The sequence below is a fragment of the Aspergillus eucalypticola genome, assembly GCF_003184535.1.
Source record: "Aspergillus eucalypticola CBS 122712 chromosome Unknown BO83scaffold_19, whole genome shotgun sequence".
NCBI classification, from domain to species: Eukaryota; Fungi; Ascomycota; class Eurotiomycetes; order Eurotiales; family Aspergillaceae; genus Aspergillus; species Aspergillus eucalypticola.
In genome coordinates this window covers 457,513-477,106 of record NW_020290293.1, presented here as the reverse complement: position 1 = coordinate 477,106, position 19,594 = coordinate 457,513, and the positions used below count along the sequence as shown (strand labels likewise).

The 19,594-nt window shown below is 49.2% G+C and overlaps 6 protein-coding genes and 1 non-coding gene across 7 annotated transcripts; 3 read left to right on the top strand and 4 right to left on the bottom strand.

The window, feature by feature from the left end:
• Window positions 1-154: 154 nt before the first annotated feature.
• Window positions 155-1,741, bottom strand: BO83DRAFT_448986 (carboxylesterase/lipase family protein; the record flags this gene model as incomplete). The annotated part of the gene is made up of 1 exon (XM_025536722.1): window positions 155-1,741. One exon carries the CDS (start codon window positions 1,739-1,741, stop codon window positions 155-157), a length of 1,587 nt encoding a protein of 528 aa, XP_025386219.1.
• Window positions 1,742-3,255: 1,514 nt separating this feature from the next.
• On the top strand, window positions 3,256-3,795 carry BO83DRAFT_380036 (uncharacterized protein). Its single transcript, XM_025531655.1, has one exon. The coding sequence runs from the start codon at window positions 3,284-3,286 to the stop codon at window positions 3,767-3,769; it is 486 nt and encodes a 161-aa protein (XP_025386218.1). The 5' UTR covers window positions 3,256-3,283; the 3' UTR covers window positions 3,770-3,795.
• A 1,581-nt stretch (window positions 3,796-5,376) lies between these two features.
• Window positions 5,377-6,767, bottom strand: BO83DRAFT_380035 (rhamnogalacturonan acetylesterase RgaE). Its single transcript, XM_025531654.1, has 2 exons — window positions 6,322-6,767; window positions 5,377-6,272 (listed from the first exon to the last, which is right to left on the bottom strand). The coding sequence occupies exons 1-2, from the start codon at window positions 6,434-6,436 to the stop codon at window positions 5,602-5,604; spliced, it is 786 nt and encodes a 261-aa protein (XP_025386217.1). The 5' UTR covers window positions 6,437-6,767; the 3' UTR covers window positions 5,377-5,601.
• Window positions 6,768-6,951: 184 nt separating this feature from the next.
• BO83DRAFT_390636 (FAD-dependent oxidoreductase) lies at window positions 6,952-8,392 on the bottom strand (the record flags this gene model as incomplete). Its single annotated transcript, XM_025532865.1, has 2 exons — window positions 6,952-8,029; window positions 8,097-8,392. The coding sequence occupies 2 exons, from the start codon at window positions 8,390-8,392 to the stop codon at window positions 6,952-6,954; spliced, it is 1,374 nt and encodes a 457-aa protein (XP_025386216.1).
• Window positions 8,393-10,020: 1,628 nt separating this feature from the next.
• Window positions 10,021-12,446, top strand: BO83DRAFT_418724 (uncharacterized protein; the record flags this gene model as incomplete). Its single annotated transcript, XM_025534836.1, has 5 exons — window positions 10,021-10,113; window positions 10,236-11,156; window positions 11,374-11,537; window positions 11,792-12,151; window positions 12,262-12,446. 5 exons carry the CDS (start codon window positions 10,021-10,023, stop codon window positions 12,437-12,439), a joined length of 1,716 nt encoding a protein of 571 aa, XP_025386215.1. The 3' UTR covers window positions 12,440-12,446.
• A 31-nt stretch (window positions 12,447-12,477) lies between these two features.
• BO83DRAFT_380033 (isochorismatase family protein family) lies at window positions 12,478-15,359 on the bottom strand. Its single transcript, XM_025531653.1, has one exon. The coding sequence runs from the start codon at window positions 15,171-15,173 to the stop codon at window positions 12,666-12,668; it is 2,508 nt and encodes an 835-aa protein (XP_025386214.1). The 5' UTR covers window positions 15,174-15,359; the 3' UTR covers window positions 12,478-12,665.
• Window positions 15,360-19,200: 3,841 nt separating this feature from the next.
• Window positions 19,201-19,271, top strand: BO83DRAFT_t196. The gene has a single exon. It is a non-coding gene; the product is annotated as a tRNA-Gly (tRNA).
• Window positions 19,272-19,594: the final 323 nt, after the last annotated feature.

Here is a 19,594-nt window from a genome sequence, read left to right as displayed (position 1 = left end):
GCAGGATCAACTACAGCATCACAGATAGAACACGCTGTTAGTACTGAGTGACGAAACTACATCTATAGTACACATTTGGGGGTCTCCTGTAAAACGGTAGACACAAACGACTTGATTACCGCAAGGTAGAGTACACGACAGGGATAATAGATAATTAGTACTTTTTCAAAGTACTGAACCATGCCTTGAACAGGGCGACCTTCTCACTCCAGCCAACTGGAATCTGTCCCCATCCATCTCCAACATGCTGGACAAGTTCCGAAGAGTTGACAGCCGGCCAAGGGGTGAGGCCTGGGCCATTGGGGTTGCCAGTTTTGATGAAGTTTGCCCAGTAGGTGTTCATCTTTTTCGCAATGGCGTAGTCTGCAGCAGTCCACGGCTTAGAGGTCGCGTAGAGGTTATTCAAAACATAATTGATCTCCGACTCGTGGTAAGCACCCTGATCCTGACCAGGAGGAGCATGGTCCCAGTAGTAGTTATAGATGGGGCTCTCGTAAGCAGCATTCCACATCTGAGACCAGAGCCATGTGCCAATCTTAGAACGGTCTGTCCACTGAGAATTCTCAGCTCCAGAAGCAGTGACCCTATCGGTGGCAGGGTATAGGTCAAGGAAGCGCTGAAGCCACTCGCCGCTAAACGTGGAGTTAAAATCCTCATAGTATGTTTCCAAAGAAATATTGAGACCATAAGTGGCCCCACTTTCATCTTTTGTATTTCCTGTAAGCACTGGCACATCCTGAGCAATCTTGTTCTTTAGTGTATTCCAGTAAGTCTCCGGGATAGCGTAGTAATCGAGTGTCGCGGTAAAAGAGTATGGCGAAGTAAGGAAGTTGGTAACAAGATCACTCATTGGCAGTTCTCGTGCTTCAGCAATTGTGGAAACATTCAGACTAGCCATGAACTTTTCAGCAGTGTTGTAGGAGACATCCAAAGTGCGATAGGCCTCGGCAGCTTCCATAGCCATAGGATCTTCCGGATAGCGTACTCCACTTTCGATAATAGCTCCAACAATCAAACCTCTTGTGAGGTTGCTGTTCAAGATATGCTGTGTGGCAGCCGATCCGGCAGACTGACCCATCACAGTAATATGGTCAGGGTCTCCACCAAAGTTGGCAATATTGGCCTTGATCCATTTGAGAGCAGCAAACTGGTCAAGCATACCCCAATTGCCGGAACTGTTAGAGCCCGTGACCTTCTCGAATTCTTCAGAGAGCTCGGGCGTTGCCATCCAACCAAATGAGCCGGTTCGATAGTTGTAGTTCACAAATACAATCCCCTGGTCTGCCATACCACCTCCATCAAACAGGGCATCTCTTGCAGTCGAGAGAGCAGGATAACTCCACATAACCACAGGTAATTTGTCACTCGATGAACGAGCAGGGCTCCAGATATTGAGGTTCAGACAATCCTCGGTGATAGTATAGTCATTATCACCGTTGGTGGCAGATGGACACACATCGCCAAATTCCTTGGCATCCAAGGTGCCATTCCATGGGGATGCAGGTTGGGGAGCTTTCCAGCGATTTTGACCACCTGTAGTAGCAGCAAAGGGGATTCCTTTCCAGACAGTTATATCCTTCCAATGGGTCAGGTTGCCGTTGTAGGTTTCATTGAATGCAGGATATCCCTGGACTTTGCCATATTTGGTTTGAACGACAGAATCATAAAGCGCAGCTGAAGCAACAGGCGAGAGACCGTAAACGACCGTGGCAGCGGTCGCAGCGGTAGTGGTGAGCCGCATTGCTCGTGACGGTTAAAAGCAAGATAGGAGAAGTTAAAAGAACGTGCACCTCAAAACACAATCTAATGTAATGGGCGATAGGTCAGTGATTTATATAATTTATATACCTTGAAAAGTATCCACCCGTCATTACGCTCATTGCAGAGGATCCCAGGATCCACTATAACCAGACGTGTGCCTCAAAGTTGTGAGTATTACGCTTATTGAATTTAGACTGGGTGACGTGTATTTGGTACACCCCGTCTACACGATCTACATGATCTACATGATTTAATCAAAAATGGGGGTTTTCGTCCGATGTGCGGGATTCCAAACGGGGCTCACTACACTTGCACTACAATAGGAAAATAACTCCGCTTCCAGTACGAATCATGACGAATGATGGAACATGCGTCATTCGGGCAATCGTGCCAAAATAAGAAACTCACAAGGCACAGAAATATGGACAGAATTATCCACAGAGAGCATAAGCGCGAAAGTACTCCGTACATGATTTCATGAAGTGCAAGAAGAGAGCTTCAGATCCTGCAGAATCCGCTTTACCAGTATTATGATAGTAGAATTGAAATATTATTTTCAGAACATCCAGAATCGAGTACCGTATGGCAAGCCGCCTGTACACAGAATGTGTGCTTGGCACGGTCCTTACTCTGTGTGCGTAGTCGATGCGGCCAGAGGCCTCAACTACAGCTTCTCTCCAGACGGGAGGTCGTTTTGGTAACTGACATAATCCAGATGGCTAATGAGTGGTCCAAGAGATTTATTAGCTTGAAAGAAACTCTCTGATTGACGGTCGTATGATAAAGACGCGCCAAAAGATGAGGCTTTGAATTAAACAGGGGTGCGGAGTAAACCGGACCGCTCGGTGGTTGAAACCGTTAGCGGATGTACTATGTATTGTAAATGAAGTGGGGCTTGGATAGGCCTCTCGGGCTGGGTAGTATTCGGAACCTCGGGTGAGCGGGAAGAAACAAGTTCATATCAAAGCGCTTGCGTAACCATCTATCTGCATGCGTTATCCTATTTGGTGATATGGGACGCAGACCTTGTGGGACCTTCGCTTTGATCCGAGTGACCCCCAATAATGATGCTTGTAACATCGAGACTCCTTTCAGGACGGCCCACCATTGCGTGTTCGACCGGGCGATGAAGTTCTTCTCTTGGAGGTTTCCTACATATGGAAAGAACTTCGACATAGGTCTGCTTTTCTACTCTAATATGAAGAGATAAGCCAACATAAAAGAGCGCTGATACTGCTTTCAACTTGCAGATATCTTTCAGACTAGTAGATTTTTCCATTGAAAGCCCATCTGCAACGCTACGAAACCCTTCTTTCTTCTTCAACTCGCCCTTCTTGGCCTGACATCTGCCTCTAGACATGATTCTTCCCACAACAGGGCCTTATCTTCATGCGATCCCTCTAGTCTCAACACCGCTGTTGGGTCCTACTACGTAAAGGAGAACCAAACAATTGCTGAAATTTCTCGCCAAGTCGACCGCGAAATTTGCGACATCGCTCGTATCAATCGCCTGGCAGACGCCATGATCCCTCTCTACACCGGTGAGGAATTGATCATTTCACTAGAAGTTTGCAAGCCAGATAACTCGACATGTCTGATCGTCGAAAAGCCCGGTGCAGTCTACGCCGACTGTATCAATGGTGGACCCCATACCTACTACACCCTCATAGGAGATACATTCCGGTACATTGCGCTGAAGCTCAATCTTACGCTCGCCGCTCTCGAATCCACTGCCCAGATTGAAGTTAGTGACCCAGATGCGGAGGTCGAAGCCGGCAATTTCATCAAGCTTCCCCAGTGTGACCCAAGTACCTGCTCTTTGCACCCCATGGAATTCATCTACGGAACCTACAAGAATATCGCAGACAGTCTGGGTACCACTGTAGGCCAGATGATGGCGATAAACCCCACGTATAACCATAGTGAAGGTGGTAAGGGTGAGGGTGCTGTAATTTCTATGCTTCACGATTGCGAGTACACTGGGTCGAACGTCATCGTGATTTCCTAGAGGACTGTTCAACACTTTTAAAAGATAAGCAACTGTAATATCTTGTGTTGAAACAACATTTCGCGGAAGTATAAAAGTCATGTAATACTTGAATTCTTGCTTTCTGGACGCGCCCGGAAGAAGTTACTAAGATTAAATTTCTATAATCATATAATATCAGAATCCATAGTATGTCATCCCGATAACACATCACGATATCGGTCCGTTCTATCCCAATCTGCTATACCTGATCTTCTTAATCTGAAGATATAAAAGTTAAATGAATTTCCTTAATCGTAATTTAATTTAAGTTCTAGAGTTAGGAGGACTTTTGTATCTTAATTTGACCGCCAGGTTACGGTCAGGTAAAGGATAAGGTATAACGGTCAGGTATAGCCACTCTACTTCTCTCTCATGTTGCTATTTATCAATTTCAGTCTTTATATAGCGTTCTTCAACAAGAATTGACCTGTTAAGTATGCGAGAGATTTCATAGAACGGGTCTGTAGTAATTCATTCATGTATGAAAGATACAGCTACTGTAGGCAAATAGTTCATCTAAATTTATGTCACCGTCTGCTCATTAGCCTCTCCCCGCGGTATCGTCTCCCTAATTGTTTTAGAGAACAAATGAATCATTTGATGACAAACACGATATTTACCTACCATCCATTTAAGTCTCTTTCTACTCAAACATCAGATGGTAATAATGCTCTTGAAATAGTAGTTATATTATATTCAAGTAAAATTGTATAATTCAAAGCAATCTCTGCGCCTCTGAAGATGTGCGATAAAACTGACTGTATTAAGACCAAGTTGATCAGAATATTAGCGTAACGGTTGCCAAGGTCGTAAGTACGTACGTAGGGTAGTTACCACCACACCAAGGAAAATAGTTTCCCCACCACCAGCACCTTTCCTGACATGATTATACTATACTATACTATGTACCACTACTCACTAATTATCGGGCATACTATCTCCGCTTACTGTACTTCACATGTGAAAGAGGGGGGTGTTTGCGACCGGGGAATTCCATGTCCGGGATATCCGACGGGGATCTGCGCTTTGCTCTGTTTTGGGTTGGAGCAGGGAGATATGAGAGGGTGGAATTGAGCTCATTCATGCCTTCACATGTTTTTGACATTATCTCGGGTTGCTCGTTGATAAGGCAATATGCAGGAGGCTAATTAGTATAGGTATCACGCTATGAAGGTATGCGTAATGGGTTAGTAATAAATTCTGCCCTAACTGAAAGAGCAGCTGCTCCGAGGTTTGCTCGTTCCACCGAAAGCTACTATTGCTTGTTTGGTTAGTGAGTGCATTTCCTGATAAGGTAGAGAAGTAGTAGTAGACTAGTACTACTATTCTCCATGAACGGTTTGTGCTGTCTCATTCCAATATTATTCTGTATCTATCAGGAAAAATGTTTTTGACTTGCAAAAGGGACACCTTCGATATAGCACAGTGCTAGGTCCAGATGATCTTTGTCATGTGGTGGTGCACATGGGGTTAGAACGGCTTCATCTCTTGTCTCACTATGGTATACTAAAGTAGCCCCCTGGTTAAGAAAGGTGCTGAAAGGTGAAGGATACCATACAATGCAAAGTCGGTTGATGGGTAGTAATGGGCATTCATTTGTGGTTCTTCCCTCCACCTAGGTAGGACAGCTTCTGAGACATCATTTATCCTTGTGTTGTACTAGTACTAATGTCAAAACTCAGCCTGATAAGTTCGCCATCATGTCCATCCATGATTCCACAAGGGAGATACAATGTGATCTCTAACTCTCGACTCCATCGCCAATACTTCGCCCTAATGGCTATCTTCGACACATGTCCGTAGCACCACATCTACTCATCCAAACACTCATATTCATCCAACTCCAAATCATCCGTCACCAGCTCATCCGCCAAACTCAACTTCCCACAAACAACCCCCCTCAGGAACGCCTTAGCAACGACATTCGCCCCGGCCGCACTGGTATGCGTATGATCGATCGGAAAATACGCATCCACAGTATCCGCCCCCAACGCCTCATATACCTGATCCGTGTAATCAAAATGATTCACGTACGACGTGTCCGCCGTTTCTGCGGCGATTTCCGCGTACTCGACGAACCGCGGCGGGTCATCCACGAAAGTGCCCGTTTCCCACGGGTTATCGGGCGTCTGCGAGGAGATGATGACGGTTGCACCGATCTTTTTAAACATGTTTGAGGCGTTCTCGAGGTACGCAGGGAAGGTGAGGATGGTTTCGTTGACGCCATCATATTCCGAGTAGCATACTTCGGAGCCCGTGCCAGAACAGTCGGTGCGGCCGTTGTCGCTGGTTGAGCTGAGCGTGCCGCCGTCGTTGTGGCCGAATTCAATGATCACATAGTCGCCCGCTTCAAGCGTGCTGGCGATGTCGTCGAAGCGGCCTTCGCGCGTGTAAGACCGGGCGCTGCGCCCGGCTACGGCTTGATTGGAGACGGTGATGCCGCTTGAGTTGCTCAGGTACTGGGCGACGTAGTCACCCCAGCCTAATTGATTGTTAGGTGAAAAAAGCGATGATGGGTAGGAGGGAGGTACCGGCTGTGTCGGAGCCACCACCACCGGTGGCCATGGTGGAGTCCCCCGCCAGGTAAATAGTTGTGGCGAGGGAGGCAGGGAGAAGGGTTAGGATTGGGAGGCTGGAGACCTTCATTGTGGTGGGATATCTCATAGACTAAGGTGGGTGATTGAGTTCGACTGAAGATCACAGAGCTTGCAGGGTAGGGTTGATATGAAGCGCCAGCTTGACGAGCGCATCCATCCATACGTGGAAAAAAGTGTAACATCGGGGTTTGATGCACCGAGACTCGTCCGAATCACCCCGTCTGCACCAGCAATGGAAACGGAGGTGAAGTGGTATGTCCGTGATCTGCAGGGACGAGATCGACACAAATTGAGTGATTGATTCAACTGCAGGATGCGGAGTGGGTGAGGGGAACTGGTCAGCTGGATCCCCGCATCTGACACGCAGCAAAGCCCGTCACAAATTGTCCACACATATTGCTGCGTCTGCGATTCCATAGGGAAATTTCCCTGTTCGGAGAAATCGACAGGGTGCAAAGTGAATAGGCCGCTGGGCAATTGCTCTCGGAAGAGGGACTCTACGCAGGTTGACATCATGCGTTGGCAAAACCATGGGGAAGAGTCAGTGAAGAGAGGAGGTTCTCATTAAGGTATAGAATCACGCAACACCGAATCCATGTGTTCATACGCTAGCTCCTGGTCTATCGCGGGCAACGGGTGATCCCACTTTACGGCCCCCAAGAACGGCTCCGTAGCAGGGGCGTACCCCAGCACAGGGCACTGCTTTATCGCACGTGCGCCCAGAAAGTTGATCAGAAATCCTTCAACGACCTCCCACGACAGGATGTACCGCGATGCAAGGAAGTACAGCGTGTTGGCCCACGCATGCAACCGCGTTGTCCTCGCAGATTGTCCCGCATCCGAACGAACTGGCCCGGCGCGTACTTCTTTATATTCGTCGAATATCTGACCGAGCGTGGCAGCGTCTAGCGATTCACTCGCTGCGCTCTGCAGCGCCTTGTGCAACCCGTTGCACAGTATTACCACGTCCTTGATGCCGTTATTGAAACCTAGTCCAGCGTTGGGGGTGTATTTGTGACATGCGTCTCCCGCGAGAACGATCCGTCCCCAACCCCAGTGCTGGATAATGCCTTCCTCCAAGTTGGCCATGCCCGAGGTGAACCGCTCCGTGTACACGTCTTTCACCTTCAGAGTATCGGTGATAGGAAAATCGGCAAACCGTGCCGCCATTGCCTCGATATCTTCCGTCTTGTAGTCTACTCGATCGGAAGTTGGCTGTGGCAAACGCTCGTAAAGGAAGATCCATCCACGATCGCGCCCGGAGAGGTACATGACTGAATAGTCCTTGCTTTGGGTTTCAGTGGCATGACCGGCGTCAGTCCGTCGGGGAAAGCTGCACCACAAGCATTTGTACTCGGCTTTGAAGGGGTTTGCGGCATCCCAACTCCGCGTGGGGTTCGCGGCCAGGGCGAGTTGGCGCATCAATTGCCGGGTTTTGCTGTGAACGCCGTCGGCTCCAAGGACCATAGATCCTTCGAACGAGGTCCCATCGGCGCAGGTGACCCGAACCCTGGTGTCGCTTGACTCGATATCGCTGACCTTTTTGCTGAATAGATATCTTGCCTTGGCCTTGTCCGGAAGCAAATCGTATAGGGTCTGGATCAAGTGTGCGCGGTGGAACGCGACCGGGGCGATCCCATGACTATTAGTGTCAGTATTGCGCCGGCATGATCGAGCGAGCTGACAGATAAGCGTAAAGCAGTACATACTTTTTCCGCATTATGTGGAAGGGATTGGTATTGCGGAATACCTGTCCCTCTCGAGTATACGCCTGAACCTCGCGAAGTTCCGCACCAATGGCTAGCATCTGGTCAAGCAGACCTAGCTGGTGCATAATTCGCAGAGATGGGGCCCCAAGGACCAGACTGGCGCCTTGATCGTGGCGTACCGAGTCTCGGCGTTCGAGCACGACAAAGTCGATGCCTGCGCGGGCGAGTGCATGCGCCGCAGTAAGGCCGACCGGGCCACCGCCAACGACGATAACCTTAAAAGGAGAGCTGGACATTTTAGAGGCAGTGTAAGGACACCGATGTTAGTCTTGATTTATGGGAGGAGTGGCCAGGCATGTGGGCATCTGTGGGATTCATATACGGACTACCAAGGATGTCAGACCGGCTCTCGTCAATTCCGGACACCTAGACATGGCTACGTAAGGTCCATCCGCTCGATTTGGGAGATAGCGGCTGGTGCTGGAATACTTGGCATATGGGGAGCAGACAACCTACAATTCAGGGAAGTTTAACATGGCGACATATGGTGGGCCTAGGAGGTATAGGGATTCGCGATTGGCCCGAGAATCTATCAGATCATCACAGATGGGGCGGGCTTCGGCTAGAATCTATCGGGTTGATTGTCCATTGGTGGAGGAGTGGATGCCAGCAACTTGATCCATTGGCTCGATGACTGGCCGGCATTTCGGGAATTGTGTACTTCCAGAGTACTATCTAGCTGGTGTGGGCACTCATCGCCATGGTCCATTGGAGCCTTCGCGCCTGTTCTGTATTGAAAGCGGGCGTGAGAGGAGAACTCCAGACGGACGGCAATTCAGTAAGCTGATTGCAACTCGAGATGTTAAGTTTGCCACGAGTGAGAAGGGAAAGCGCGTGAGAAGGACCTAGCTAGAAAGCCAGAGTTTAGAATGGGTCCGGGCCGCGGATGCTGGATTTCTCTGGTTCCAGATTGTTAGTTTACTAATTACTCTGTAGGTAGGTAGCTAGTTAGGTTAGTTATGTTTCTCTAAAGCCCGCTGACTCATAGGACATAACGTTGGTAACTAACTAACTAATCCATTTCAATTAGGAGACGGTGGTGGAGGTGGTGCAGTGGGGATGGACGGGAAATTCGTCTCTCAATCTAAAACTCAACTTTTGTGCAAAGGATTTGAAGCATAAACAGGTTCGACTCGTCGAATGATCCAGCATCTGTGGTCTAACTCGTAGTGGTTAGTTGGGCACCCACAGGCGACCGGGTCAGAGATAACTGCAACGGTGTCAGACCGAACCTGGGAAGACTGTTCAGTTTTAGTCAGAGAGATTGTGATATTGAAAAAGACAATATATAGATAATAAAGTCACTTTTGATACTGAATTATCTAAGATGTATAATGATTTCTTATTAATATGTATAGATAGGTTTAGATTCCACGTTAGTTTTGATACTGTATTAGTATGATTATATAATCATTCTTTCTAGATAGTAACGTTAGTTACTATGAAGAGCCGCAGTAAAATTTGTCAAATTCGAAAATTGCTTAAAATAAACTAATTTCTATTTCTAGTTATAGCTGAATATTAACTTATGAAGGGATATCTTTAATCCATAACTAATATCAAATTAGATCGTTCGGGCTCGACAACCGGCCACGGGTTCTTGTCGAATCAGTAGGTTGAGTGCCTTGTTAATTTCGAGTTACCTACGAAAATTCCTATATTGATAATTTCTTAGGCAAAAATAAATTCACATAATTCAATCATTGCTTCGATATATACATGTAAAGTAAGCACCCCCAGCACCTACCTACTAAAGCTACGTAACTAGTTGTCTCGGAACTAAATCTGGAATCCTTGTCCGAATCACTGAATCAGAAAGCACCTTGGGAGAGATTCTGGTTCGCTTGACTAGAATCATGGTTTCATGAGTCTGATTCAAGTCACCGAGTTTTACAACTCTGAGCCCAATGCATGCCTTGGAATTTGCCCAATCAGGAGGGATGAAAAGCCGCTGGAGGTGAGGGGGTAGCTCAGGTTGGCTACCCAAGGTCAGCTGCAGCAACTTTGAGACGCTGAACTCTGCCAAAACAAGTCACACCAGACACCTTCCCATGACTACTAGTATACGTGTCCAGGTAGATCTCAGGTTCGTATGCTTCAAGTTGGCCGATGGACCACCTACCCTCCATTCTGTCGTCCATGCGGGCTTCGCCACAAGTACCGTATTTGGATTACCAACCTAGATACGACGGCAGTGGGTTTGACGCCTTTCCCTCGCGATGCGGCATCGACACGGACAAGTTACAACGAGGCGACCTCGGAGCGCACACAGTCGACAGCATCATGCCGTTTTTGCAGGAGTGGCTCTTCTTCGGCCTACTGCAAGAAGTCTTCGAGGTCGCCCACGTTTCATTTCGGCGGGAAGATTCCGTGGCCAAGGCCACCGCCATACCGGGCCAACAACGGATATCTACAGCAAACTTACCAAAGTACCTCTGGTCGTGGACTGCTAATACTGTTTGGGCGCGGGACACTTTTGGCGAATTCGATCACCAGAAGAGGAGAGTCGCAGAGGTCCTGAAGCTGAGCAACTTGTGCCTCAACGCCGTCATTCGTCTTCAGGCCGCGCATAGAGGGACCGAGCCTGCAACCGGCCCTGTGTTGCTCTCGATTGCAATCGTGGGAGAAGCTTTAGACGTGGAGCGAGACACAGTATTTATCTCCCAGCGTGAGGAGTTCTACGGCACTTTAACATGGGAGCTCCCCGAATTCGGCAGGAAGCTTCTCATGGAGGCTGGATATTGCACTGGCGAAGTCAAGGCTCTCCGCAGGGACTTCCCGAGCGTGTCGTCCCTTTATTATCTCGCCACGTGGGATCGCTCCACATCCAAAGCCAACCACTCTCAATGTGCAGAGACATGTCTCGCACGTCAGGTCGACGAGAAGACGTATGCGACGAAACACACAGGCGAAGGCTGTTCCTGCCTCCACCTTCCAATCGACATGACAGCCATCTTCAAGATCGTGGACCAAAGAGACGATTTCACGGCGGAGTACACAGTAATACCCCCTGGATCCAAAATTCAGTATTCACTCTCTTCTCTCCGATTAAACAAATAGGGGTACCACGTAACTGGCATGCCACATTACCGAGACCCTGCTTTAAACCGAGTCGAAAGCCACAACTATGCCATGGAGATATCTTGATAGAGACTAGGGAATCAGCCATACATGTATGCTGCATTATATCGAAATCTTAACTGAATGTAACATGCAGGACGATGTCGATATTTACTGTCGAAGCACATCGAAACATGTAGTCTACCATTATCATGGTGAACTGCACCTTCCACATCATGTCTCGGCTCCTTCCTCAACCCGACATTGGACACAACTATATGACCACCATCCCTTTTTAACAAAGCACTCAGTAAAGCTCGGGTAAGTATAGATATACATGCTCTATCTTCACATCTCAGATCTTACCTTACCCCCCGAATCCTCACCCAGAATGTCCACCGCCATCAACTACAACGACCCCCTGTCAGGAAATAACATCAATAACTTGGTTGACCAAACCCTTTACGTCAAAGGCATACAGACCACTCTCCATCATGAAACACCCTTGGTATCCTACTCCTCACCATTGTCCCGCCTCATATAAAATTCTACCCTACCACCATAAGCTGACATAGCAACCCAGATGAAGGTGTACGGGATCAAATTCGACTTACTCACCCAGAGGCCGATCGCGACTACATCGACAGCCCATATCAGTCACTCTTCATAGCCGTCAAAGCAGCCTTGGCACTTGCTAATACAGATGCCTTCACTCAAGTATTCTCTATATGTGGAATTCATGAAGAACACTGCCAAGGCCCGTTTCCCCCAGTCGAGAAGGTCATGGTGGAGAATCGCTCGTCGGTCTACCATTTTCATGCGCGTGGGAATCTTTCCCAGCGATTAGTTATTATCCCGGAGATACTCTTGGACGGAGTGTTTACAGAACCAGATGATGTTGATACACAGAGACAGCAGAGCGCCTTGAATGACCGGTAGGACCAGCCATGGCTCATGCCAAACTTATTCTCCCGTTGCTGGACTTTATGAAAGAACTGATGAGAATACCTTTTCCTTTTTGGTTACGATACTTGCATATCTACAGGGCAACTACAGCCTGTCTGAAGGGTTTTCCTCTTGCTGTCACTCTCATGTACCGCCAAAGCCTTTTGGGACGGTCACTGGGAACACACTCATTACCCCGACTCAGAGAGCAACAGCTGATCCTGAAGATCGATGCGCTTGTCAAGGCTGTTTGGACCCATGAGTTGGTCTCTCGGTAGTTGAGTTAGATAGTATAGAATTACCCATAATATATTCATATTTACATCCAACACAATAATCACTAAACTGCGCTATGTAATAGGTATCGAACAAGTGCCCACCGGGATCTGTACAGAATCCCATTCCACTGCCAACATCTGATTAAGTATACTTGTAGATGGTATCGTGCAAAAGTAAAGCAGCTCATTAGTCATGTCTCATAAGGCCACCATCCGCTGCCCATGCTTAGTCCATTTTCTCCAACGCCGCCTTGACCAGCCCGCGCTTCTCCACCCGCTGATAGTATTGGCCTAGGTTTGGGTAGCGCTTGTCCGACAGCAGTGTTGTCGACCGCGCAATTTCCCTCAGAACGGGCCACAGCGCGCAGTCATCAATGCTGAACCCAGCGCCGCCCAGGTAGGTCTGCCCGGTCAGGGCCTGCTCCCACCGCGTCAAATCAAACTCGCCAGTGCCTTGGCGTTGTGAGTCGCGCCAACCGGCCAGAAGATCGTCGATAGCCGCCAGATGACTTCCCCCGCGTAGGGCATCAAGCTCTGGTCGCACGAGCTCTGCGGCGTGCTGCGCAAAGTGGGTCAAGATGGTGACGTCACCAGCTATCTGGGTTCCCTCAGCGGCAATATAAAGTGGCCGCACGTCGTTTTCTGGGATGCGCGCAGGCATTGATTCGGTTTCGTAGCGGATTCCATTCTCGCTCAGGCACAACCGCACCCGCAGATTAGCTAGGGCATCCGGTCCAAGGAAGAGCTTGGATGTACCCGCAGTGACAAAATTGACCACGTCGAAACCTCTTCCATACACCTGCTCCCAATCGAACTCTGTCGCGTGGTTCTCTTCTCCGAATGCCCGGATGATGCGCTCCGTCTCGCTCGCATCTCCATGAATCACTGGCTGTGCCTGCTCCTGCGACTTTGACACTGCGCCCTGGCCCCAAATGGTGTCGCCGGCTGGGTTAAGGAACGTGCCAATGTGACGGAAGGTCAGGGAAATGCGCTGCCCCTCGTATGCGCGCTCTTCCATCGACTTCTCCGTTTCCGGCCGCTTGTCCGGTCGGATGCCGTGGAGCCACCGCCGGTTTGTCTCATCTCCAAGGATGAACAGCGATTCATGGGGCATGGGGATACGTTGTGTCTGTCGGCCCGACTCTCCACCTTCTGCGGCACCCTTGGTACGGAGAACCATGACCCGCTGAGCACCGAGACTGACATTGCAGATTGAGGAACCTCGGACGATATCAAGGGTCTTGTCGGAATGCTCGGAAATTCGGTCTTGCCCATCCCGGTAGAGCTGAATGAGCGCATGGTTCAACGGGTGCCCGAGAATGCGCTCCACAATCGCGCGGACCTTGTTCACTGTGGCCGTGAAGGGTTGCAGTGGTGGCGACTCATCAGCCGGATGGCGATAGATAGGTATGGATCCGTCCTCTAATGCTTTGCCTTGCACCGCTACTAAACGGGGCACCTGGCCTGACAGATGATACATCTTCTGCCATGACACTTCCTCGCGGATCTTCTCGAAGGCCTCGGATGGTAGGTCAAGATCATAGATGATACGGGAATCTCCCTCTCCGATCATGTCGCCCGGTCGGTATATATCGGTTTTCTTGGACTTGCCGCTGCGTCGCTTGTCCGACCGAGACGCAGATTCTGTCTTTGCATCTGGCCGTTTTGAACGTCGCACTCGAGCGCGAACCTTCTTCTCCCCCGACCCACCGGGCGTCGCTCCACGAGCTGAATCCCCATATCGAGCACGTGAACGAGTCAAGGAAGCTAGCTCTTTCAGGTCTCCATCCTCGTTATCGGTGAACTCCGCCAAAATATCATCAATCCTGCGGCGTTGGCCTCCGCTTGATCCTGATTCTGGACTCTCCTCCTTCGTCGTGGGGGAGGCGCTCGGCCTCACCTCTAGTTCATCCAGAACATTTTCAATACCAGCGGGAGTCAGTGACTGCAACGGGCGCGGGCTCCCTTTGCGCGCAATCTCGTCTGTCTCCTCCCAGTCCAGCTCTTGAAATAATTCTTGAGTTGTAATACCATTGGCTCCGAAGATGTCAGCCATACGGCGCATCGCTTCCTCATGGCGCGTAAAACTGCGGAACCCGAGACAGTCTTCGATGAGTGTTACAGTGAATCCATGGCGCACGGCATCAAGGGCTGTGGCGTAAACAGAGGTGTTGGACAGCGACCCGCAGAGATATAGTTGGGTGATAAACCTCGTGCGGAAGTACAGAATTAGGCCTTGATCCTGCAGGGCGGAGTATTCAAACTTGTCGACTAACATATCCGCCTCATTGTCAATGGCAGCCAGTATTGGGGCCGGGAATTGTGTGCCAGTCGATTGGGGAATACAGCACTGTGGAGAGTCGGTAGAGAGGAAGGCTTCTTCATCAACGGGTCCGGCACGATCGGCGGCGGAGGGATCAGAGGGGTCGAATGCATCTTCGTCGGGAGTCTGCGTTCTGGTCTGTCGCTCCATGCGACCGAGCACGATGAGGTCATGTGCGTCTGTCGGGCTGATCAAGGGCTGTCGTTCTTGATAATGAGAACGCACCCACACCACCTCGCCATTGCGCCGAAAGGCGGTCGCGAGCTGAGGCAAGAGATCGAGAAAATCGGCGGTGTTGGAGACGTGCAACGCGCCATTCGGTCGTACAAAGTCATTCTGGAAGTCAAGCAAAAGAAGGGCCTTTCCGGTGGCGATCGCGGGTAGGTTGGTAAATTGGGCAAAGAAACTCATTGTCTGCACATGGTCATTCGGAGGCGGACAGGAGCGGGGGAATCGATGCGGTGTGGACGGCAGATCGACTGGGGAGACAGTCGGAGGCCAAGGTTAGGGGAGTGGGACAAAGTGCATGAGAATGAGCAAGGGGGAATGATGAAGAAGGACGGGAATGAAAGGATGAAGAGGCAGCAGCTAGAGAAGAGCTGAGGAAGAAGCTGTGAAGCTTGAAGATGTTGGGGGGAATTCGGGGATTGTTTGGCCTGTTTGCCGAGCAGCCTCAGGCAGCGGGGCCGAAACCGCAATCTCGTGACTGCTGCTCGGAACCCTTTTCCGCCGGCCGGCTTATCCCGCACTGTTCCCCGAACTCACCCTATACATTCAGGACACAATAGACGCTACTAAGTAACTATCGATCTCTAGAGTAGGATCTACACACCACTATTTCCTTCCGGCCTGCTCTTGTGGCAGTATTATTGACACATCAACCCTCCTTGTCCTTGGTCTCAAGTCTTAGTTCACTCCAGTCGGAACTCATGGCAGGTGGTCTTTCAGCAAACGTCATACTTCAGCATCATCACCACACTCTTCGCGGCATTCTGCTCCTAAAGATCGGCCTCGGCTTATGTGATTATTTTGGTAGACTGACTAACTGAAAAGTGAGCCTTACGTCATTTGAGATGGCGTTTAGTCGGGGGTCTTCAAATCCCCCACCAGAACTCGCTGCGATCTACGTAAGCGAAATCAAGCGACGACAGCCTGAGGGCCCATATCTGTTGGGCGGATATTCCGTCGGTGGCGTGTTGGCCTTTGAGGCAGCACGACAACTTCTTGAAGACGGTAACCACATCGAGAAATTATTATTGATCGACACTGCATGTCCAACATTCGTCCGTTACTCCCCCGACGCCTTGGTCTAATTTTAAAATTCCATCGAGCAAGGGCGCGTGGGGAATGGCAGTAAGTTCCGACCAAACCGCCGAGGCAGATTGGTGGCGAATGATCACTTCTTCTTGGCCCGGCAGCAGATGCTAGCATATCAAATGCGCAGGCTACCGGGACGAAAGATGCCGCAGGTGGTGCTGATCTCCGCGAAAGAGGGTGCGGACAAGCAGGAAGGAGTGCCTCGCCCGGCATTTCTGCTGGAAGATCAGAAGGCCGTGGACTGGTTTCTAAATGATCGTACCAGCAAGGGATATTTTGGCTGAAACGAAGTTCTGGACAATATAAAGGTGATACGGGCCGACGGTAACCATTTCATCATGATGTTGCCCTCGATGGTAAGTTCAGCTTCAGCATATCCAACTACAATTATAATGGCTGACACGGAACTACAGATCAATGGATGGGGCGCGGAACTCGCTAGGATGTTGGACGAATAAGTAGTGCCAGTTGTCAGTCTTTGTTAGACATGCATTGTGTATGGTTAGATGAGGGCGTTAGTCGCGTCAGACAGCCCAGGCACTGTCTAATGTCAAGGCAATGCCATAAAGATGTCATACGGTGTGCTCTAATGATAGGAACATAGATTAGTCGAGATAGTGCAGCATCCTGCCAAACTTGTGATTGCCGATAGAGAGCTTTCAGGAAGCGGAACTCTCATACCAACCTCTCATGATGTTCTCCTTATGAGTATAATGAGTGAATAAGTTAGTACATACGACCATAGGGTGTGGAAAATAGGGCTTCCCGTCCGCTCAGCCGTACTCAAGCCACACGCCGGGAGGTTAGTAGTTGGGTGGGTGACCACCAGCGAATCCCTTCTGTTGTATGTTTTTCCCATTTTCTTTTACTTTTACTATGATTATAGAAAGACATTCTTTATTTTTGGTCCTACCTGCTAGAATTATAATTTCCCTTTGCTCTGTAGAACGTGTCATATTATGAAGAGAAGAAGAGTTCCGTGGTCCAGATGCCATGACGAGACTGCCTTGGTAATAATGTTGGCATAGTTGTGATGGATAGAATATTTGGTTTTCGCATTGCCATAGCTTGCCAGGAAACTGCGAGGTGCCATAGGACATCCTGCCGGATGGACGCTTGCCGCTGTTTGAGGCAAAACACTTCCACGTGAAAATGCAGCCGTATGAGCTCCATGCCAAAGCGCTATTTTCTGGTGGATTGAAGGACTGTATCAGCTGACTACGTGATCGTATTGGTTCAATAATAGAAGATGAGGTCATAGGCTGATGGTTGGACAAAGACGCTTTTGTCTGGATGCTGTACGTGCAGCTGAGTCATCGTCGGCGCATCGCTTCGTAGTTCATCTCTGCGTCTGCTCCATCGACGTTATTGCAGCTCACTTACACGTTGTTGTAGGTCGTTCAAGGCCTCTTGAAGTAACTCGCCAGTGCGGCATTGCTGATCAAAGCAACTTATCAAGAACTCGCGTAATTGAGTCGCAGGCTCTGGCGGGCTGGAATCCATCTGACGCAGCAGAGTACTGAACACCTCTGCAGTGATTGGGGCATCCAGCTGCGTAAAATCAGGCAAATGCTTCCGGAAGGTCGAATCCCGCCCGTTTGTAGACAAGTCCCTTGCTGACAGGCCATATTCCTGAATTTTGCCAGCCCGTGAAGATGTTCGCCGGGTCCATGGCATCCTGCCGAGAAACCCACCACAGCGGAACGAATTCACCCTTGCTTATGAGGAAGTTTCCGGTCTGTAAGGCATTCCGTTGTTCATCAGTGTAGATATTGGTGAGTTTTGAGAGCGTCCCAACATCTAGAGGATGTAGGAGATGCGAGGTGCTTGGAGGGATGCAAAGTGGTATGATATGACTTTCCTCCTAGTAGATGAGGAAATGCTCAAAGGAGACAGGAGAAGAGTGTCCATCCAGCAGGAGCAAGCGCATGGCTCGATTCGATGATGTGCCACGTTGAGATAGAGTCTTCTGAGAAACTCCTGTTTGTGGTATGAACGTTCTAGTCAACCACTTCAACTGATGTTTTTCATTGCTGGAGCCTTTCTCTTCACATCTCACCTGTGCTTTCTTGTCAGGGATCATCTTTTTCCAAGAAGACTCGACCGCATTCCCTTTGAAAATGACATAAGGAGCAAGTACCCGGCCACCCGTATTGCAACACTCAATCGTAGAGACCCAGTCTTCGCTGAGCGCGAGCCATCTACTGGCTTTATGTTGGAGTGACTTTTTAGAAATGATGGTCTTCTGAGTGCGGCCTTGTGGAATCTCAAGCATGAATCCCTTTTCATCAGCATTCCAGATATCGTCGGGGTGGATATCATACTGCTTTCTCGTCTTCACGAAGAGATCAATAAAGCTGGAGATTTCATCAGGCTGAGGTTGCTTGGTTCTCTTACGATCCTCAGTATATGAGTCGATAGTTTCTTTCAATTGAGGATGACATTATAGAAATCGGCGGCCCCAGACCTGAGGGAGGAGCTTGAAGTTCAGATATAACGACTCGTATTTTCGTTTGTGTAGAGCATTTCCAGCTTCGCGGACAAGGTGCGGCGAAGTCGGGAACCCTGATTGAAGCCAATGAACAATATACTAACAAACTCTATGTTCATCTGCCTCACTTAGGTTATAAGGATTCCGAAAGGTGCAGGCCACTGGCTCGGGGTCTATCCGAAAGTACCGGGTATATATGAATCCGGGACTGCGTAGCGCACTGCTGCTTCATGTAGCGAGGCAATCTCGCCATGACGTAAGCTCTCAATGGTTTCGTCTAGTTTTGCATCTAGTAGCGGACAGTCAACTTCTCCTTATGGAGGGGCTGTCTCTCTTCCGAGACAAAATGAGACCGCAGAGGGGAAGGTGCGCGGAAAGCATCGTCCAGTCTGTCAACTGTGTCTTGGATTACATTGAAATTAGTTGTATTTTGAAAATGTACTTTGATCTACCTACCTCCCCCCCATGATGATCACCGAAACTTTGGAGGCAGACTGCGCGAGTTAGCAACCGGGCTGATGAAAGTTGGATGCGTTGTTGTTTCGCGTTTAGTCCGACGGAAGGTCGAGCGGGAATCTCACTGATTCTTTCCTTCTCATAGCATAAATTATGAGTGTAATATAACAACTAGCATCATTGGTCTAGTGGTAGAATTCATCGTTGCCATCGATGAGGCCCGTGTTCGATTCACGGATGATGCAAGCGAATTTCTTTTTTTAGTCTTCCCGCCTCCCGTCAGTCACCTCTTCGTAACTTATCCACGACATTTTGTTTTCAACTCAGCTTTTGGCTGGGCCCCTGGTACGAGGTTTTAACATAAACAAAGTCTTTACATTAACAGAGTGATTAATTCATCCGCTTGGTAGCGGAATCACTGCCTATACTACCTTAGTGGTAGTAGTATTAAGTTAGTGGGAGCCTTAAAAGCGGAATGTTAAATCATGATCGTTCAACGGATGTCCCAAAATATATAACGCGCATACAACAACTACTAACTTCAACAACAACAAGAAGTTCGCACTAC